Below are 19,121 nucleotides of genomic sequence, written 5' to 3' on the forward strand. Positions count from 1 at the left end.
TGGAGTTGCTCCTGTTCAGCCTATCAATAACCACTGCTGTTGTTGTTGTTGTTGTTATGTGCCGTCGATTTGCCTGTGACTCATAGCAACCATATGTACAACAGCCCTAAACCCTGCTCTGTCCTGTGCCAATCGCACTGTCTCTGACACACCTACCTATGCCCTTACCCCAGTGACTGAATGAATCCACCTCATAGAGGGTCTTCCTCTCCTGTGCTGTCCCTCCATTCTCCCAAGCATGATGTCCCTCTCCGAGGACTGATCTCTCCTTGCAACATGTCCAAAGTATGTCAGACGAAGAAGCTTCAGAATCCTTGCCTCCAGGGAGTAGCCTGGTTTAACCCTCTTCAGGACAAACCTGTTCGTTTTCTTAGCAGTCCATGGTATATTCAATACTCCAACAGCACAGCTCAAAACCATCAATTCTCCTTCTATTCTCCCTAGTCACTGTCTAGCTCTCTGATGCATAACAAGTGATTGCAAAGGCCATGGCCTGTATGAGGTGCACCTTAGTCTCCAGAGTGGCACCATGACTCTTCAGTACTTTGGAGAGGTCTCTAACAGAAGACTTTCCCATCACAATACACCGTTTCATTTCCTGGCTGTTCATGCCAAGAATGCTGACTGTGGAGCCAAGCAAACTAAAGCTGTGTACAATCTCAATCTCTTCACTATCCATCCTGATACTGTTTGGCCCCCTGGTAAGAATCTTTGTCTTCTTGATATTGAGCCTCAATCCATATTGAAGGCTGCAGTTCTTGACCCTCTGCAGCAAGTGCTTCAGGTTCTCCTCAGTTTCAGCAAGCAGGGTTGTGTTACCTGCATAACGCAGATTGTTGATAAATCGTCCACCAATCCTGATGCCACACTTCTCATAGAGCCCAGCCTCCCAGATAATCTGTTCTGCATACAGGTTGAAAAGGTATGGAGATAGGACACATCCCTTCCCAATTTTGAACCATGCAGTGTTTCCTTGCTCTGTTCTGACGACTGCCTCCTGGTCCAAGTAAAGGTTTCGCATTAGAACGATCAAGTGTTCTGGGATTCCCATTCTTCTCAGAGTCAGCCACAGTTAGTTATGATCCACACAGTCAAACACCTTTACATAATCAATGAAACACAGATAGATATTCCTCTGGTATCCCGGCTTTCCACGAAGATCCATCTAACATTAGCTATAATATCCCTAGTACCACAACCCCTTCTAAACCTGGCCTGGACTTCTGGCAGTTCTCTGTAGATGTGCTGTTCCAGTCATTTTTGGAAAATCTTCAGCAGACTCTTGCCTGCATGTGATATCAATAATGTTGTTTGATAATTTCCACACTTTGTTTGGATAATGACTAGGGAAAATAAACTTAAATGCAGATGCAGGTCTAGTAGTCAGATGATATAAATAATAAATAACTTTCATAAAATACAGTAGTAATTAGGAAAGATCAAAGGCTGAGAAATGGATAAGCCTGGATTTGAGGAGTTCTTTCTTACTTCCTAGTTGGAAGAAACTGACAAGTAACATAACTCTGGTACTTCCTGATCAGTACCCTGAAAGTTGCTGTGAGGATTAAAAACAACCTATAAGGTTGCACTGCACATAGTAGGTACTCAGTAAACAGCAGGTTCTACTATTGCTATGTTAAATAGGTAAATAATAGGGTGTTTTTGCGACTGCCTCATTCTGTATCCTGTCACTGTGAATTAAGCCATTCACCTATCTCTTAATTATAAGTCTGTGAATTCCCAGAGAACACTGTACTTTCAGTCACCATAATGATCTAACTGGACACTAATTCTTTGTTCACGTTTCATCTGAATGAAAAATTTTCAAAGCCAGCATTCCTCTTTTACAAAATCCCTACATAAATCAAGCTAAGAGAAATGTCCTAAGTGGATTATATGTGCAATTTATCACTTTGATTTTAATAATCAAAGCAACACATGTTCATTATTTTTTAAAAAAATAAAATCTAACAATACTAAGGAACTAAAGTAAAACAAAGCAACTATGCCGAACCGTCGTCCCCAAGGATGATCATTGGTAAGCGGGTGGTGTATTTCTTCTTGGTCCTTTTTCTATGTACAGAAAATGTAAGGTTGTCATCTTCTTCCAAGATTATAATAAATTATGCTTGAGCGAGAATACTGCATTATCTCAAATCACCAGCTTGTATGAGTTATTTTGTTCATTCAGGTTAGCTTTTAAAGTACTAATGTGGATGTGGAAGGTGGTCCTGAAGAAATGCCAACAAAGTCCTTACTACTTACTGTGCAATACTTTTTTAAAAATTCCAAGTACAGAGTCCTTGTTTCTCTGGAGTTTCTTTTTATAGCCAGGTGCATGGAGCTCTGGTGGTCTAGTAAGTAAGGAGTTGGTCTGACCCAAAGGTACATGGTTCAAATCTAATCTCCTCTTGTACAATTTATAGCTTCTAAAAATCTGCTGGAAGGTCAGCTGTGAGTAAACTCAATTGTGTATTAACAATAACCCCAGGAGGACCTACAACCAGGAGAGGATAAAATAGATGAATGGGATCTTCTAAGAATCAAATCCCTATACACATCCAAAAACGTCTCCAACAGGGTAAAAAGGGAAGCTACAGAGTGGGAAAAAAATATTCGGTAATGACATATCTGATAAGGGACTTATATCTAGAATTTATAGAATACTCAAGCACCATAACAACTAAACAGCACAACTGAAAAATGGGCACAGAATATGAACAGACATTTCACCAAAGAAGACATTCAGGTTGTGAACAAACACATGAAGAAATGTTAAAAAATCCCTAGCTCTAAGAGAGATGCAAATCAAAACAACTATGAGATATCATCTCACCCAGTAAGAATAGCAAAATTTAACAGAGCAGCAACAACAAATGCTGGTGAGGTTGTGGGGAAATTGGAAGCCTTATTCACTGTTGGTGGGAGTGTAAAATGGTGCAACCACTATGAAAGGCAGTATGATGCTTCCTCAAAATGTTGGAAATAGAAATATCATTTGACCCAGCAATTCCACTACGGGGAATAGACCCTAAAACAACCAGAACTACCACCCAAGCAGATATATGCACACCCATGTTTATTGCTGCTTTGTTCACAATAGCAAAGAGCTGGGAACAACCCAAGTGCCCATCAACAAACGAATGAATAGAGAAGCTATGGTATATTCACATGATGGAATATTATGCAGCACTGAAAAATAAGGAACTCACGAAATACTATACAAAATGGGTGACTATGGAGGATATTATGCTGAGTGAAATATCTCAGTCACACAAAGACAAATAATGCATAATGCCACTTTTATAAAATAGGACTGGCATGGAAGTTGAGGGAAAGTAAGAAAAGAAGGGTTAAATAATGTTCACAGCATTGAAACAGATGAGGGAAAGAACTGCGTAAAAGGAATATATGATTAGGTATTGTTTGTGTGACAATAGTCCAGAATAAGAGCTGCATAGTAAAGTGGACTGGGGTGGGGTGGGGAATTGTACAAGAATGCAAGAAATTTTTTTTTCAGAGAGAAAAGCAAACTGGTGGGCCAAGGAGGAAAATGTGCAACAATGAATGAATGGAAATTCAAGTTCTCTATAAACTTTCATTAAAATCTCAATTAAAAAAAAGAAATTATAGATGCCATCAAACTGACTATGCCTCACAGTAGGTCTAGGAACTACAGATCTGAACCCTGTGCCGTTCTCACACTCTCTCTGATACTTGTGGTCATCACTGTGTCAACTCATTGTGTGAAACATCTTTCTCTGTTTTGCTGATTCTATGAACAGGTTTCCCTTTTCTAGCAGGATCTCTCTCTCCAGGGACTGATTCCTCCTGAAAATATGCCATAAGTAAGACAAAGTGCCACCGTCCTCACCAATAAGCAGCATTCTAGTTGTAATTTTTGAAGACAGATTTTTTTTTGTTCTTTTCTTGCTTTAAGAAATATTGTAATTTTACAGATTAACAATATAAAAAATGAGAAAAACTCAACATTGTTAAGGCATTTTTCTCCCCAAATTGACAGTTTTCATCAATGGAACTGAAAAGAACAGCCAGGGGATCTTCAGTACTCTGCTATAATACCACAATAAGGCATTGATTCTTCTGTCAACCTTAATCATTTTCAAGTTCAAACTGAAGCTGAAGGAAATTAAAACAAGTCAACAGAATAAAAATAGACCCTTGAATCTAGCCCACCTGAATTTAAATGCCTTTTCAAGAACAGATTTGAGACCTCCAACACTAATGATTGAAGGCCAGAGGAGTTGTGGTATGATATAGAGGATATCACATAGGAAGAAAGCAAAGAGTCATATTAAATAAAATATTAAATGACCAAAATGAATGCCAGAAGAGACTCTAAATAGTACATTAAATCATCCAGAAGCCAAAACAAGAGGAGAAATGACAAAAATAAATGAACTTATAATTTCAAAGGGCAGCTTGAAAAGACACAGTGAAGGATTGTAATGAAATATGTAAAGAGCTGGAATCAGAAAATGAGAAGATAAGAACTCACTCAACATTTATAAAGCTGAAAAACAATCAAACATCAAGTTGCAATACTAAAAGATGCTACGTGAAATTTTTTTAATTATCCAGGAAGCATCAAAATAAGATGGATGGAAGGAATACATAGTCACTGTAACAAAAATAACAGATTGACATGGAACCATGTCAGAAAGTAGCACTTGATCTAGAACCAATTATAATAAAAGAACTTCAAGTTATACTGAAGGCATTGGCAAAAAAATAAGCCTCCAGGAACCCATGGAGTATCAATTGACATGTTCCAGCAAACAGATGCAGACTTGGATGTGCTCACCAGGCTGAGTCAAGAAACTGGAAGACAGCTACCAAGTTAACAGATCGGAAGAGATCTATGTTTGTTCCCATTCCAAAAAAAGGTGATCCAATGTGGAATACAGGAACTACCAAATAATAAATATGATATTTTAAAATTTCCCAGCAGTAAAATAAAAAGAGGTATTATCATTTAATTAAGAAAATAAGCTTGAAAAAGCCATAGATATCTGCAGCTAATTTTTAACTACTACAGTATGTTTTAAGATGGGCTTATATTGTTGTTGTTGTTTTTATAGTTGTTAAGTGCCATCGAGTCATAGATGACTCATAGAGACCCTATGAATGAAAGATCTGAACACCTGTATAACTTTGATCATTTCTCCAAATTCACAGAGTTTCTGGAAGCAAGCTGTTTCACAAGTGGATGCCACTCCTGCTTCCAAGCTTGTTTTAATCAGGGAGCTCCACCAAACACTGTTCACCATGGGTAACCATTATCACATTTGACACATCAGTGCCACAGTGTTTAGCATCACAATAACTATGAGTTACCTCTGTGCAGCAAATAGACCAGTGCTATACAACTTGAAAGAATGTTTGACCAAAACCAATTATGCTTATATTAGCGTAATTAAAATAGTGCATCAATAGTTTATGTACTTTAAGGATCTATATCTTGCATTTCTCTTATCAAGACAAACTTTGTGGTAATTATAACACCTAAGGTTAACTTTAAGCTAGAGCACCAGATAACTTTATTCACTTTAATTTATTCTTTTTATTATTACTTCCATGTGTTTATTTTGTGCATAAAAATAGCATGAGGATAGGTAAGAACTGAGTTGGGGGTGGGGAACACTTATATTATCCTCTGGACTTGCCAGTGTATTTGAACCTGATAAAAGACAGGGATAAAAATTCTTTTAACAGCAGTACTTGAGATGATAAAAGAGAGCTGGCAACCAGGAGTACGCAGTAAATCAAACCCTTCTCAAATTAAGGTTAGGGAAGGCAGGGGTACTTTGCCCACATTCCCTCAGGTCTTAGTTCAAGCAATTCAACTGCCAACAGCCAGCATCAGAATCACCTTGCTTCAAGGCTAACTAATATTTGGGAAAATACAGTATAAAAAATGTTCCAGTTCCTGAAGCTCTTGTATAGGTAACTCATAGTGCATGTTCTACAGTGACTCCAGGATTCCCTTCACCATAGAAAATGGCTTGATGATGATGTTGTTATTAGGTGCCAATGAGCCATTTACAATTTACAGTGCCCTTACTCTATTGTGTTCCATCTTCATGATCTCTGTCCTGCCCATTGTGGCAGTCACTGTGTCAAGCCACCTCATTGAGGGCTCTCCTCTCCTTTTCTGACCCTCCACCCTCTCCAGCCTGATATCTCTCTCCAGGAACTGGTTCCCCTGAAAATATGTCCAAAGAAAAAGAGACGAAGTTTTCACCATTCTTGCCTCTATTCTTGCACCACCCTTGCTACAGTTCCTTTAAGCCAGACTTGTCCGGTCTTTTGTCAGTCCATTCAATACTCTCTGCCAACACCACAATTTAACAGCATCGATTCTTTTCCTGTCATCTTTATCCACTGTCCAACTTTCAGAGGCATAGGAAGCAACTGAAAACACCATGGGTTGGATCAGGCATACCTTTATCTTTAAACTGACATCCTTGCTCCTAGAACTTTGGAAAGATTTTGGCAGAATATTTCCCCAAAGCAGTACATATATTTTGCTTTCTTAATTACAGCTACAAGGGTCTTGATTGTGGATCCAAGTAAAAGAAAATCATTGACAACTTCAATCTTTTCTCCATCTATCATGATACTGGCTCTCGGTCTTGTTGTTATGTGCCGTTGAGTTGCTTGCGACTCATAGCGACCCTATGTATAACCAGCCTTAAACTCTGCTCTGTCCTGTGCCAATCTCACTGTCTCTGACACACCCATTCCAATTACCCCAGTCACTGAATCAATCTACCTCATAAAAGGCCTTCCTCTCCTACACTGTCCCTCCACCCTACCAAGCATGATGTCCCTCTCCAAGTATGGGTCCCTCCTTACAACATGTCCAAAATATGTTAGACGGAGCCTCAGAATCCTTGCCTCCAGGGAGCGGCCCGGTTTAACCCTTTCCAAGATGAATCTGTTTGTTTTCCTAGCAGTCCATGATACCCTCAATACTCTTCTCTGGCACCACGGCTCAAAGGTCTACTGGCGAGAATTTCTGTTTTCTTGATGCTAAGACGTAGTTCATACTGAAGACTGTCTTTAGTCTCCTGCAATAAATACTTAAATCTGCTTCAGTTTTTGCAAGCAAGGTTGTGTCATCTGCACAACACAGGTTGTTAATGAGTCTTCTTCCACACCTAATGCCACATTCTTCTTTATATAACACAGCTGCTCAAATTGTTTGTTCAGCATTTGTATTGAATAGGTATGGAAAAAGGGTACACACACTTTACTGGCCACCTTCTCTTCCTTGGAGTCCCTGCGTGGTGCAAATCGTGAATGTTCTCAAGTGCTAACTGAAAGGCTAGAAGTTCAATTCGACCCAGGGGCACTTCAGCAGGAAGATCTGGTGATATACTGCTGGGAAATCAGCTACTGAAAACCTTTTGGAGCTCAGTTCTACTGTGACATATAGGAGCTCACCATGAGTCAGCACTGAAAGCAAGTGTCTGCTCCTTCCCTGTCTCAGTCTCCTGTGTTTCCTAGAAGCAACTTTCACCAAACCCTTTCTGCTTTCAATTTTTTGATGATATAAAATTTTCAGTAAGATGGGTTCTGTCACAGTTATGTAAGGCATACGTGCTCCAAGTCGACTTCAGCTATAGGGTTGGTAGATTAGGGTCTGTTTCTTCATATCACACAGTTATACCTGTCTACCAGGTAGCATCCACCTCCTAAACAAAATATCTCTGGAAACTCTATGAAATGTGAGAAACGACAATAGGTATAGAAGGGCTTCGGGTATTTTGTTCATAGGGTCTCTATGAGTTGCACTCAACTAGATGGCAATCAACACAGTAGCATCAACCAGGTATATATATCATATATCATATATATCATATGGCATATAGCATATATTATATATATCGTGGCTTGTATTTTAATTCTGATATCAGCTTCTTTTTTAGAGACCTGAGAAGTTAAACATGTTGGTGTGTGGTTGATGTGTTTCATAGATTATAGAAAAAAAAGGTTAAAGTAATGGAAGATAAAATGAATGAACAGAGTTAATTGTATTTTTTAAAACATTGGTTGATGTTTAATCATTTCAGAAAGTAATATATAATTAAGAATTAAATCTTGAAGGAAGAAGTCCCAGATGCCCTGAAGGCAATTGTGGGGGAAAGATAGCTCCAAGAATTGACAGAGCCAACTGGAATGCTTCAAGAAGCTATCACTCTTCTATACCAAAATGAGCAGTCTTCACGAGCAGTCACTCCTTTATGCCAAGACATTTAGACAGCTACCTCACCAGCTGACTGGAAGAGTTCCTTATTTGTGCCCATTCCAAAGAATGGCACTCCAATAGAATGTGGAAGTTATTGGACAATATCATTACTACCACAAACAAGTAATATCTTGCTGGAGATAACTTAAAAGCAGTTGGGGGCATTAAAAACAGGATATCAACTTAAAACTGCTAGAAAGCCAATTTGGATTCATAAGAGGACATGGAATGAGGAATATCATTGCTAATATCAGATGGATTTTGACTGAAAACAGAAAACACCAGAAAGATATTTACTTGTGTTTTATTGACTATACAAAGGCATTCAATTGTGCGGCTCATTGTAAATTAGGAATAACATTTCAAGAAATGAGAGTTTAAGAGGATTAAATTGTACTCATGCAGAACCTATGCATATTTAAAAGACAATTATTTAAAAAAAAGGAGATACTGTGTGGTTTAAGAATCAGGAAAAGTGTCTCAAAGTTGTATCCTTTCACCATACTTACTCAATTTGTAAACTGAGCAGATAATTCCAGAAGTTTGATAATATGAAGAAGAATATGGTATTAGGATTGGAAGAAGTCTCATTAAAATTTGCATTGTGCAAATTACACAATTTTGCTTGCTCAAAGCAAAGAGAACTTGAAGTACTTAGAAAGAGCAAAGACTACAATTTAAAAAAAAATACAAAATGACTACAAGCTTCAATATGAATGACACCTCAACATAAAGAAGACAAAAATCCTCACAAGTGGACCAACAAACAACCTCCAAAGAAAAGGCTGCACAGATGGTCTTTGTCACATATACTTTAGATATGTTATCAAGAGGATCCAGTCCCTGGAGAAGAACATAAATACTTGGTAAAAGAGAAGATCAGTGGAAACAGAAGACTTTCAATGAGATGGACTGGCATAGTGATTGCAACAATGAGCATAGCAATGATTGTGCAGGTGGAAGAGAACTGGACAGTGTTCCATTGCGTTGAACATAGGGTTGCTATGAATTGGAAATGACTCAGTGACACCTAATACCAACGAGAGACTCTCTGTTAGCTTCTGGAGAAACCCAAGTTAGAGTTGTTGGCTACATGTTTCTTTGGAAGCTAGCAGCATCTTTGACAACTATTCTCCTCCTTCTCTCTGAGCTCTTCCTCATTCTTCTCTAGGAGCTCTAACTCTCACCTTGAAGTTGTCATATCACTGCATTCAGAGAATACCATCTGATGAAACCTTCACAAAATAAAAATCTAATAAAGATGACAGTGACTTTAAGATGTGTTTTTCATCTAAAGGGGCTGTGGAGAAAAGATCCAAAAGCAGTTAATGCCTGGTTGTGAAACCTCAGGTTCTGTGCCATTTGACAGGAGGGTACTCTTTTGAAGCAAACCTTCTCTGTCATTAACCTTAGTTCTCAGAAAATTTGGTAGAACTAGTCACGCCTTTGACAAATCAAATATAGAAATTAGGCAGGAGAATGGTGAAAAAAAGGATTTGAAGAAAGCCAAAGAGTTTAAAGCAGCAAAAATGGGGGGAGAGAAAGCTAATTATTTTGTTGATTTTACATTTTTTTAACATCTCTGAAAACAGAATGTGTTTTATACTCTTATCACCAACCCCATTGCCAATTTCTATTGGGTCAATTCTGTAATAGGACTGTGCTCAATAGAGTATTCAATGACTGATTTTTCAGAAGTAGATCTCTAGGTGTACTGGAACAATCGATCTTTCGGTTAGCAGTTGAGGATATCAACCATTTACATCAACCATATGCACCACTCAAGGACGCCTCCTAAGGAATCTTTTTATTATCATTGCCATGTGCTAATCACCATTGAAATGAAGTCATATCTGTTCATAATGTCACCACAGTTGAATTATGTGCACTACATGTACTGAGTTTAATTACTGTTTAAAATGTCATCAAAGTATGATGGTATGATTAAAGATAGAAACAGTTATTGGGTATGCAGAATGGGATGAGAATAAATCATCAGGGTATAAATTTGATATTTGTTAAACAAATAGTTGTCACTGAATAAATGATTCTAAATTCTACATTTTCTTAGAAAGCACACTCAAGTACTTTATAAGGTATAAGAAAGGAAAGTGCCCCAAGCAGAATAATTTAGATCACATTGCTGCATTCATGAACAAGAATTTCCTATCACACACAAAGCAACAGTGGAAAGATAAATTGCCAAATTTCTAACAATAGATGAAAGGAATCTTAGCACAATAGGAGGCTGGAGTAAATGAATCATCCATCGCACAGGATTATCACCATGATGTGTGTCAATTTATCAAAAACTTCCTGCTGACTTTAAACAGAATGCAACTTCTAGCATATGCCATTGAGGAAAAGTGAAAACACATCTTTAATCAAATAAGTAATGCTCGCAGCAGAAATTTGTCGTCTTTGGTATGCTTTGAAATTATGCTGTCAATGTAAAATACTAAAGAGGTCAAGATCAAAAGTTTGACTTATAAGGGGCATATATAAAAAGTGATGTTCTGCCTAAGTACCAGCAGCTGAAGTTGTTAGTGCATTCTTTATAAAAAGTAATATTATGGATGCACTAAAGTAGATGATGATGAAGAATTGTCTAGAAGTCTTTTGAAATAGACATCTGGAAGCCTACCATGTGTCTAGTTCTCAAGTTTATGGATGTATATTTGTAAGATTAAGTAACAATTTAAACTAAAAGTAAAATGATGTGGTTGTTAATAATGATGTCAAGTCTAGACCATTGTTGTTGCTGTTATGGGGCATTGAGTTGACTACATCCCATAGCAACTTAAAGACTTTGTGAACAATGGCTCTGAACCTTGCCCTGTCCTAAGCCAACTCCACTATTTCTGACCCACTTGACCCCATTGCCACAGTCATTGTGTCAATCCATCTCATCCAAGGTCTTTCTCTTGGGTGCTGGCGCTCTACTCTTTCAAGCATAATGTCCTTCTCCAAGGACTGATCCCTCCTGCAAAAATTGTTGAAGTACATGAGATGGAGCTTCAAAATCCTTGCCTCTAAGGAACAAACTAGTTTCACCCTTTCCAGGACAGATCTTTTTGTTCTCTGGCAGTACACTGTATGTTCAATACTCTTCTCCAGCACCACAACTTAACGGCATCAACAACCAGTCAATGTCTCTGCCAACAAAGTTTTTAAGGACTATTTACAAAAGAAATGTGTACTGTAGGTCTTGTTTGAATTCTTCTAATTAAAAACTTCTGGTAAGATCAAGGAAGTACTAGCACCAAAACTTGCAGAATGAACATAATGGTTTAAATACTATTAAGAAATTCTGCATTACCAGAATTCTTGATGGCCTAAGAGAACACTGTCTATAGAAAAATATCATTGACAGTGACTTGAAGTTGAAAAGTTTGCAAAAGTGTAAATATCTACCAGAACCTCCACTGAAGAAGGATGGGATCTGACTCGATGGCTACAAAAAACAAACCAAAAAACCCCAAAGTATACATGCACAAAAAAAAAAGTTTAAATATATGACCAAATTTTAGGAAGATATTAACAATTTATATTTTCTCTTTTATATCTGCACCAAAATTTTACATATTTTTTTTAGATAATCTGTGTGGAAATTAGAGTTCTTACAATGAGGATAAAACAAATATTCTAAGAGATCGAAATAAATATTCAGAGTTTATACTTTTGCTTTGAATCAGAAAGCATTTCTAGAGACAAAAGTCAGTTCACAATAATGAAAGATTTGACTCACCTGTAATACATAACAAGTCTAAAAGTACGAGTCATCAGTAACAATTTCTCTTCCTCTGGTTTTCTGTTTCTTCCTTCTATCAACACATACTTAGAGTTTGTTTTGTCTTTTATAGCTCATATATTTGAATTTCTGAAAGCTGACTATGAGTACAGTTTTTATGCTTCTTGTAGTTAGGTGCCATTGAGTCAACTCTAACTCACAGTGAACCTATGAACTAGAGATCTCAATCTTTTACGCTTATGAAAATTTTTAAAAACTTTGAGATTGGATCTATATGAATCAATTTTTCAAAGATTGTTTTTGTCTCAAAAATTTAAGCATGGGGGAATAAGTTAGGAAAAAGTAAAAAAGGCAAGTGGGAAAATATCATGGATGAAAATAATAGTGATCCCTCACTCTTAGCAAAAAAGGAAAAAATGAGTAATTTAACTTCACAAAATATATGAGGAAATTGAATCTGAACAAGAAAGTGAAGTTGAAGTAGGAAAGAAAAATTAAACACAAATAACAGAGCTCAGAAATGTTGGAAAATATTATCTGAATGATAAATAATGAAATACAAAGGGGACATCATTCTTGGAAAGATGGAGGGTTAGCAAAGGACAGGAAGACCCCTCACAAGACAAACTGACACAATGACTCCACTAATGGGCTCTAGTGTGTCAGAGATAATAAGGATGACACAGGATAGGGCAGGGTCCGGGTTAGCTGTTCAGGTCACTATGAGTCATATTCGATTTGACGGCACCTAACAACAACAATAACATATAACAGTGAGGAAAATATAAAAATAATTCTTGGGGTCTTAGAGTAAGTCATGATACTGATGGAAAGGCTTTTTAAGTTTACAGAATTAATAGCATCCGAAAGTTACTCTAGAAGCATATTTTAATAAAGGGACAGTTTTCCATAACAGCAACATGAGAAAAACAGCTTTACTTGGAGAGTTGATTATATGCATGTGAGTGAAAATTAGCAGCCAGAACAAATTCTAACTAGGAAGAATTAGAGATTATCAACACATAGAAATTGGTCAATGCGGCAACTATTGGAAATTTGGTATTTTTGATAGCAGGATTATTTTTATTTAATCATATTCTAAGTTTGAGGCACTTTTCATTCTTTCCCTCTAAAGGGAATAAGATTTAAAGATGCAGAATACAAAGCAGCAGGAATTAAGAAGCATGTTGCTTGCCTAGTTTTACAGATAAAAATTAATTACTATGTTTTGTCTAATAAAATTGTGGCAGCAGTCAAGGTCATTAAAAATGTTTCCGTTCAGCAATCTAATTTGTTTCCTAGGCAGATACTTTGGGTTTTCCAAGCTATAAAATTTACTTATGATTGTCAGTTTCCCACAGTGTAAACGGTTATTTTGTTCTGCTCTTGGCCTTATGAATTTGTTAGGCTGGTCTTTAAAATTCCGTAGTGCTGGGTTAAGCCTGCAGCTGGCCTGGAGGCTGTGTGGAGTGGTTCCAATCTGGAAGTTAGCTTCTTGAATCTTGTTGAGGGTCACATAATGTTGGGATGAACATTCTTTAAGTGGTAAAGCAGTCACTTGTCTATTTGCTGTACTGAAGTAACTTGGAGTTGCTGTGATGCTGAACACTGTGCTATAGTTGTGACCATAATGGTCACCAGTCATGGACAGTGGTTGGAGCAGCTTCCAGACTGAGTCAGGTTTGGAAGCAGGAGTGGCATTCACTTCCTAAACTAGATGCCTCTGGAAACTCTATGAACATAGAAATGATGTTAATTATAGAACAAAGTTCAAGTCTTTTGTTCAGAAGGGTACTATGAGTTGTATTCTACTTTACAGCACTTAAACTCTGCTGAGTGAGACTAGTGTTGTTATATTTTGGAAGAACATTATTCTTCTTTGTAGATCACTCTTTATCAATTTGCTGTACTGAGGTAACCCGAGTTTGCAATGATGCTGAACCTTGTGCCATTGGGGTGTCAAATGCCATAATAGTCTCCCAATAAAGACAGTGTTTGGTGGAGCTCCCAGTTGTAAAACAGGTTTGGAAGCAGGAGTGGCATCACTTCCTAAACCACATGCCTATGGAAACCCTATGAAGTTGGGAAAACAATGATAGTTATTGAAAGATATTAGGTCTTTTATTATTAGAGTAACTATGAGTCATGCTTGACTTGATGACAATCAACAACAACAATATTGGCCTTATGGCCATTTCTGGGACAATTAGCAACCTCCCCAGAGAAAAGGTCAGAGGGGAAAAAAATGAAATAAATGCATTTCGTTATTACGGTTCATTTTAATCCTGCCTCAGAAAAAAAATAATAGCAAAGGAATTTCATGCATTTGAGTTAGACCTAGAAATCAAGGTTAGAAGGCTCAGACACTTGCCAAGTAGGTAAGAGAAGTGAGGGGCTTGTGTCACACTGAGAAATCTACACGCTCCTTAAAGGGATTCCAATATTTTAACTTAACCTGCCTGATGACTGAATTAAGCCCTCAGGTTTCTAGCTACAGTATCTGTACTATTAACTTTGATCATCAAATATACATATCCTTAGATATAGAAAAAGTATTCAAATACATGGTGTTGAAATGTATGATGTAGAAATGAACAACATCAGGCCAAAAGAAATCCTTTAATCACACCATCAGCACAGAAATAGTAAGTGAACAGTTGGGGAACAGCCTATTCCATGGTAACTCCTTGAACTTAATTCCTAAATTTACAGCAAACAGTGGTTGTATTCATGTGTAATCAAGTCATTTTGGACTCATAGAGACTCCATGTGAGAGTATATAACTAATAATGTTTTCTTATATGTAAATTTTTATGGAACAAAACCCTGGGTCTTTAACTCAAGGAACACTAGGTAGGTTTTGATGATCAGTCTTCAGGTTAGTAGAGGAATCCTCGACCACTTGCACCACTAAACTTCCTGAATGTGTGTTGAGGACCTTTTCTGTAGAGATACTGAAGAACTATTTTTTTAATTATTAAGAATATTTTTGAAGACAAATAAACATCACATTAAAGTCTCCTTTCACAAAAGGTGTGTTTCTGTTTACTTTAGGATGAGATAAATTATTGGGACAAATCTCAAATAAGTTGGCACATTTATTGGGGGTAGTGATTTGCAAGCACTGATATTTTATGATGATAAATACATTTAAATGTTAATTTAAAATTTGAGGTTTTTCAATTTTTTTTTTCAGGGAAAGTTTCATGGAAATCCCATGCATGTTGCTGTGGTTATTGCAAATTGTCTAAGAGAGGAAAGAAGAATATTAGCTGCAGCCAACATGCCTGTCCAGGTAACGGTGGCTGACCTCAGTGATTATGTTTGCCTTTAAATGTATTTTGTCTAAAATAGAAATTTGTACCTGTTTCTAGACCAGCTTCTTCTACCATTTTAGAGGTGTCATCATTGTTTCAGTCATTCGGTATCAATCTTTTGGAATAATTTTTTTACTAGCTCCTTTTCTCTATCTCCATGTTGAGGCATAGGAGATCAAGCTTTTACTTTACTTTTATAAAAAGAAATAGTTTAAACTGTGATTTCCTTGAATATAAGCCAATTCACTTTTCACTTAATCATGTGCATGCATTTTGTTTTATAACTTTAGTTATAAAACAATTATAATACAATTAAACCACACATTTTCCACTTCCTCTCAGTAATTCTCACTTCCAGGGATCCTTCTATTCTACAACGTCCCTCACTTAAGAAATTATCTTTGGGTAAATGCTGCTATATTTACTTCATTCAGCTGGTGATTGTAAGGAGTAATATCTCCTTGATATTATTGGCACATAGGCCTATGTATTGTTTGGCTCAATCTTCAGCCATGAGGTTTAGCTTTGTTACAGGTTCAAAAGACCCTAGTCTTGAGAGTTCCACCAATCTCTATCAATCAAACCAGTAACTTTTGCCTTTTTTTAATGTTTGTTTGGTTTGTGTGTGTGTGTGTGTGTGTGGTTTGTTCCACATTTTTCTCCCACTCTATTTCAGATCTTATTTTGTAATTCTTTGAGTAGTCAATGGTGGTAGCTGGGCATCATCTAGTTCTTCTGGGTTCATAACTGTAAATATTGAAGTTCATATGCTATTAATCCTGTGGACTAATTGTTTCTATGCATCATTGTTTTTTCTTCCCTCTTTATTCTAGACAGGAATAGATCAATAGGTGCACCTTAGATGACTGCTTACAAGTTCTTAAGATCTCAGTTGCTATTCACCAAAGTAGGATGCAAAACATTGTCTTTGTGGACTTTTATGCCAAATTAATGGTTCCAAGACTCCAGAACTAGTAATCCCTCCTTCAGGGTATTCATTCCCTGTAGTAATGACGAGAATGTAGGTGACACAGTTCCCTTTAGGGAGCTGCTATACTAACCCAAATGCTGCACATTTCCAGTGGTTCAAATTCAGCAGTGCCTCTGTAGGACAGAGATGAGCGGTCTCCTCCTGCTGTGATTTATTGCCCCTAGAACTTGATGTAGTGCCATTTTGAGTCAGAACTTACTTGATGGCAGTAATTTTAAGGTTGAGGGTTTTAGTCAGGTCAAGTGAGGCTTACATATTATTTCACCCTGTTGGCGTCTCAGTATACAGGAATACACCTTCATTCATATTAGTATATCCTGTAAATGCACCCATGTATGCATGCCAAATCTATATATGATCATAAGTATAGTCTTTTTCAACTATTCCTATCCATCTTCTTGTCTGCCTATTATCTGCTTTTGGCTGTACTTCCTGTATAACTATCTGTGTCTTCCCTTTCTTTTAATTGTACTGTGCTGCTCATTCCCTTATACTATCTCTTTTTAATCTACATCACCTATTCTGTTTACGCTCAACTTTACTCCAGTCCAGGCTCTTTAATATCAGTCTAGGAACATAGGTAACTGTCTTCTGACAGGTTTACTTACGACCTTCATGTTTATTCTCAGAGATCAGTCTTGCCCACAAACCTTCAGCAGACTCCTAGTTCCTATTCCACAAGTCAAAACTAAACTGTAGGGTTGAATCTTCTCTTACAGAAACTTCATTAAGCTTACTTGTTGACTGATTAAGTACCTGACCTAATATAGTTTAGATTATGTTTTATCACATCAAAAGTAATTTAAGTGGTGGATAAAGGCAATGGGGCAGATCCAGTGTGAAAAAATTTGTACAAACTTTGTAAGTAAACTAACTGTATATAAAAAAAATTTTATTAAAAAATAATAACCTGAGGAATCAGTAAAGACCTCAGAGAGACCTTGTTCAGCTAATCTTTAGTTAAAGTGTGAGTACACAGACAATTTTTCTAACTCACACTTTTCATAATTTTGTAAGTCATACCATATTTCCATATTTTTAAAGACCTAGATATAATTTTTCAACTATCAAAAGAACTCCTGCACCGTTATTCTCAGTAGTTTTTAGGAAAGTATGAAGTTTTCACAATTTACCTTTTTTGCTTCTTAAAGGAATAAGAGAGATTGTATCATTTTTATTAATTTATAATCAGAAATATAATCCATTTCTAAAGCAAATATAGCTTGATTTAGTGTTTTTTGAGTGGAATTCAGATGATGCCTAGTTAAAATTCAGATGATGCCTTTCTCAACTATTCTTTTTTGTATACCACACATCTCTCATCATTTTAACATTTGTGTGCATGCACTGTTCTCATCAAATGTCAGATATCAGTCAAATTGAAACATTAGTTTATTTGAATATATAGATACCCATGAAAGTCACTTTGAAAATAATCTGTCAGTACCATATGTCACTCCAAAAGAAGTAGCTAAATGTCACGGTTATAAAATTTCATGAAAGTAGACATATAATAGAGATTCAAATGAAAGAGAGAGCAAATATAGTTTTAGGAAATTTTATGATATTTTTCCCAAACTGAAAATGTGTTGTAGGTGAAAAGACATTTGCTAAAGAGTCCAGGACAAGAGTTTCACTCGAGGTCACCACTGATTTGTGTTGGAGCTTAGTTATCAACCTTTCTAACCATCACTCTCCACTCCCTATCTAGAAAGGGAAAGGATTACTTACATATCTAACTCTCATCTCTAGATTTCTATATGATTTCATTCTAATGACCACACTCAAGACTAGATTATTAGAGTTGCAAAAAAATTGTGCTTGGGAACTTAACAGTGATCAGACTTTAACAGTGGTTGCCATGGAATGAAGCAAAAGGAAACGGGAGACTCTGTTTAACTAGCACTATGTTTCTGTTTACAGTGATGGAAAATATGGAAAGGAATGTGACAATTGCCCAGCAAGATTAATGTAATTAGTTTCATTGAATTAAGTGAAAAATGTTGAATTGGCAAATTTTGTGTTACCTGTATTTTTATAACAACAACAAAAAACAAATAAATGATACTTGGAAAAGTTGATTAGGTATGGTATTTAATTGAGAGCTCTGGTGGCCTAGTGGTAAAAAGCTGTGCTCCAATCCCAAAGACAGGCTGTGAAAAGAGCAAGGGCCTGATGGGGCAGCCATATCTGATCTCTGCCAACTTCACAAAGGAGAATTATCAAGGCCAGACATGTCCCCCATGCTCCTGTACCTCCTTCTGCTCATCTCAACACCAATCTTACTACTTTGCTGGATCTTAAATCTGATACAATAGCTCACAGACCATACAGAACCATCTGGTAGGTCAAAAGTTTATAATACAGATTGATAACAGAATATAGTCAATACAGATCCCTAAATGTGCACACAGGCACCTCTGCCTTGAACCTTGTGGTTTGGTGTTCCCAAGTTCTCAGTCCTGCCATTATTGGTTTCCCATTTCCAGTTGTTCAACAAAGTCCTCGGTCCTGCTAGCATTGGCTTCCCACCCCCAGTTGTCTTAACAAATTGCTCTGTCCTACCAATATTGGCTGCCCCTCAAAGGACCCATCTCTTGCCAGTTTTCCTGTTTGGCAGTAGATGTTGCTGCATCCTATATTTTCTTACTTTCTCTTCAATGGCATCAGAAGATCTGTCTGCCTCTTGCTGCTGACTCGCTCAGTTCAGTGGCGAGACTAGCCAGTTCACTTGTGTGCATAACCCATTCACATATTTCTGCCCATTCACATGTTGTTGTTGTTGTT

General features: G+C 37.0%; 1 protein-coding gene across 1 annotated transcript in view; it reads left to right on the forward strand.

The window, feature by feature from the left end:
* Nucleotides 1-19,121, forward strand: part of STAT4 (signal transducer and activator of transcription 4) — a 141,883-nt gene that overhangs the window by 64,886 nt on the left and 57,876 nt on the right. The window contains exon 4 of the mRNA XM_006878751.1: nt 15,223-15,321. Coding sequence (XP_006878813.1) covers nt 15,223-15,321 — 99 coding nt within the window. The remainder of the gene's footprint in view (nt 1-15,222; nt 15,322-19,121) is intronic.

The sequence above is a fragment of the Elephantulus edwardii genome, unplaced genomic scaffold (genome assembly GCF_000299155.1).
Source record: "Elephantulus edwardii isolate Elephantulus edwardi_28Jun2011 unplaced genomic scaffold, EleEdw1.0 scaffold00001, whole genome shotgun sequence".
NCBI lineage: Eukaryota > Metazoa > Chordata > Mammalia > Macroscelidea > Macroscelididae > Elephantulus > Elephantulus edwardii.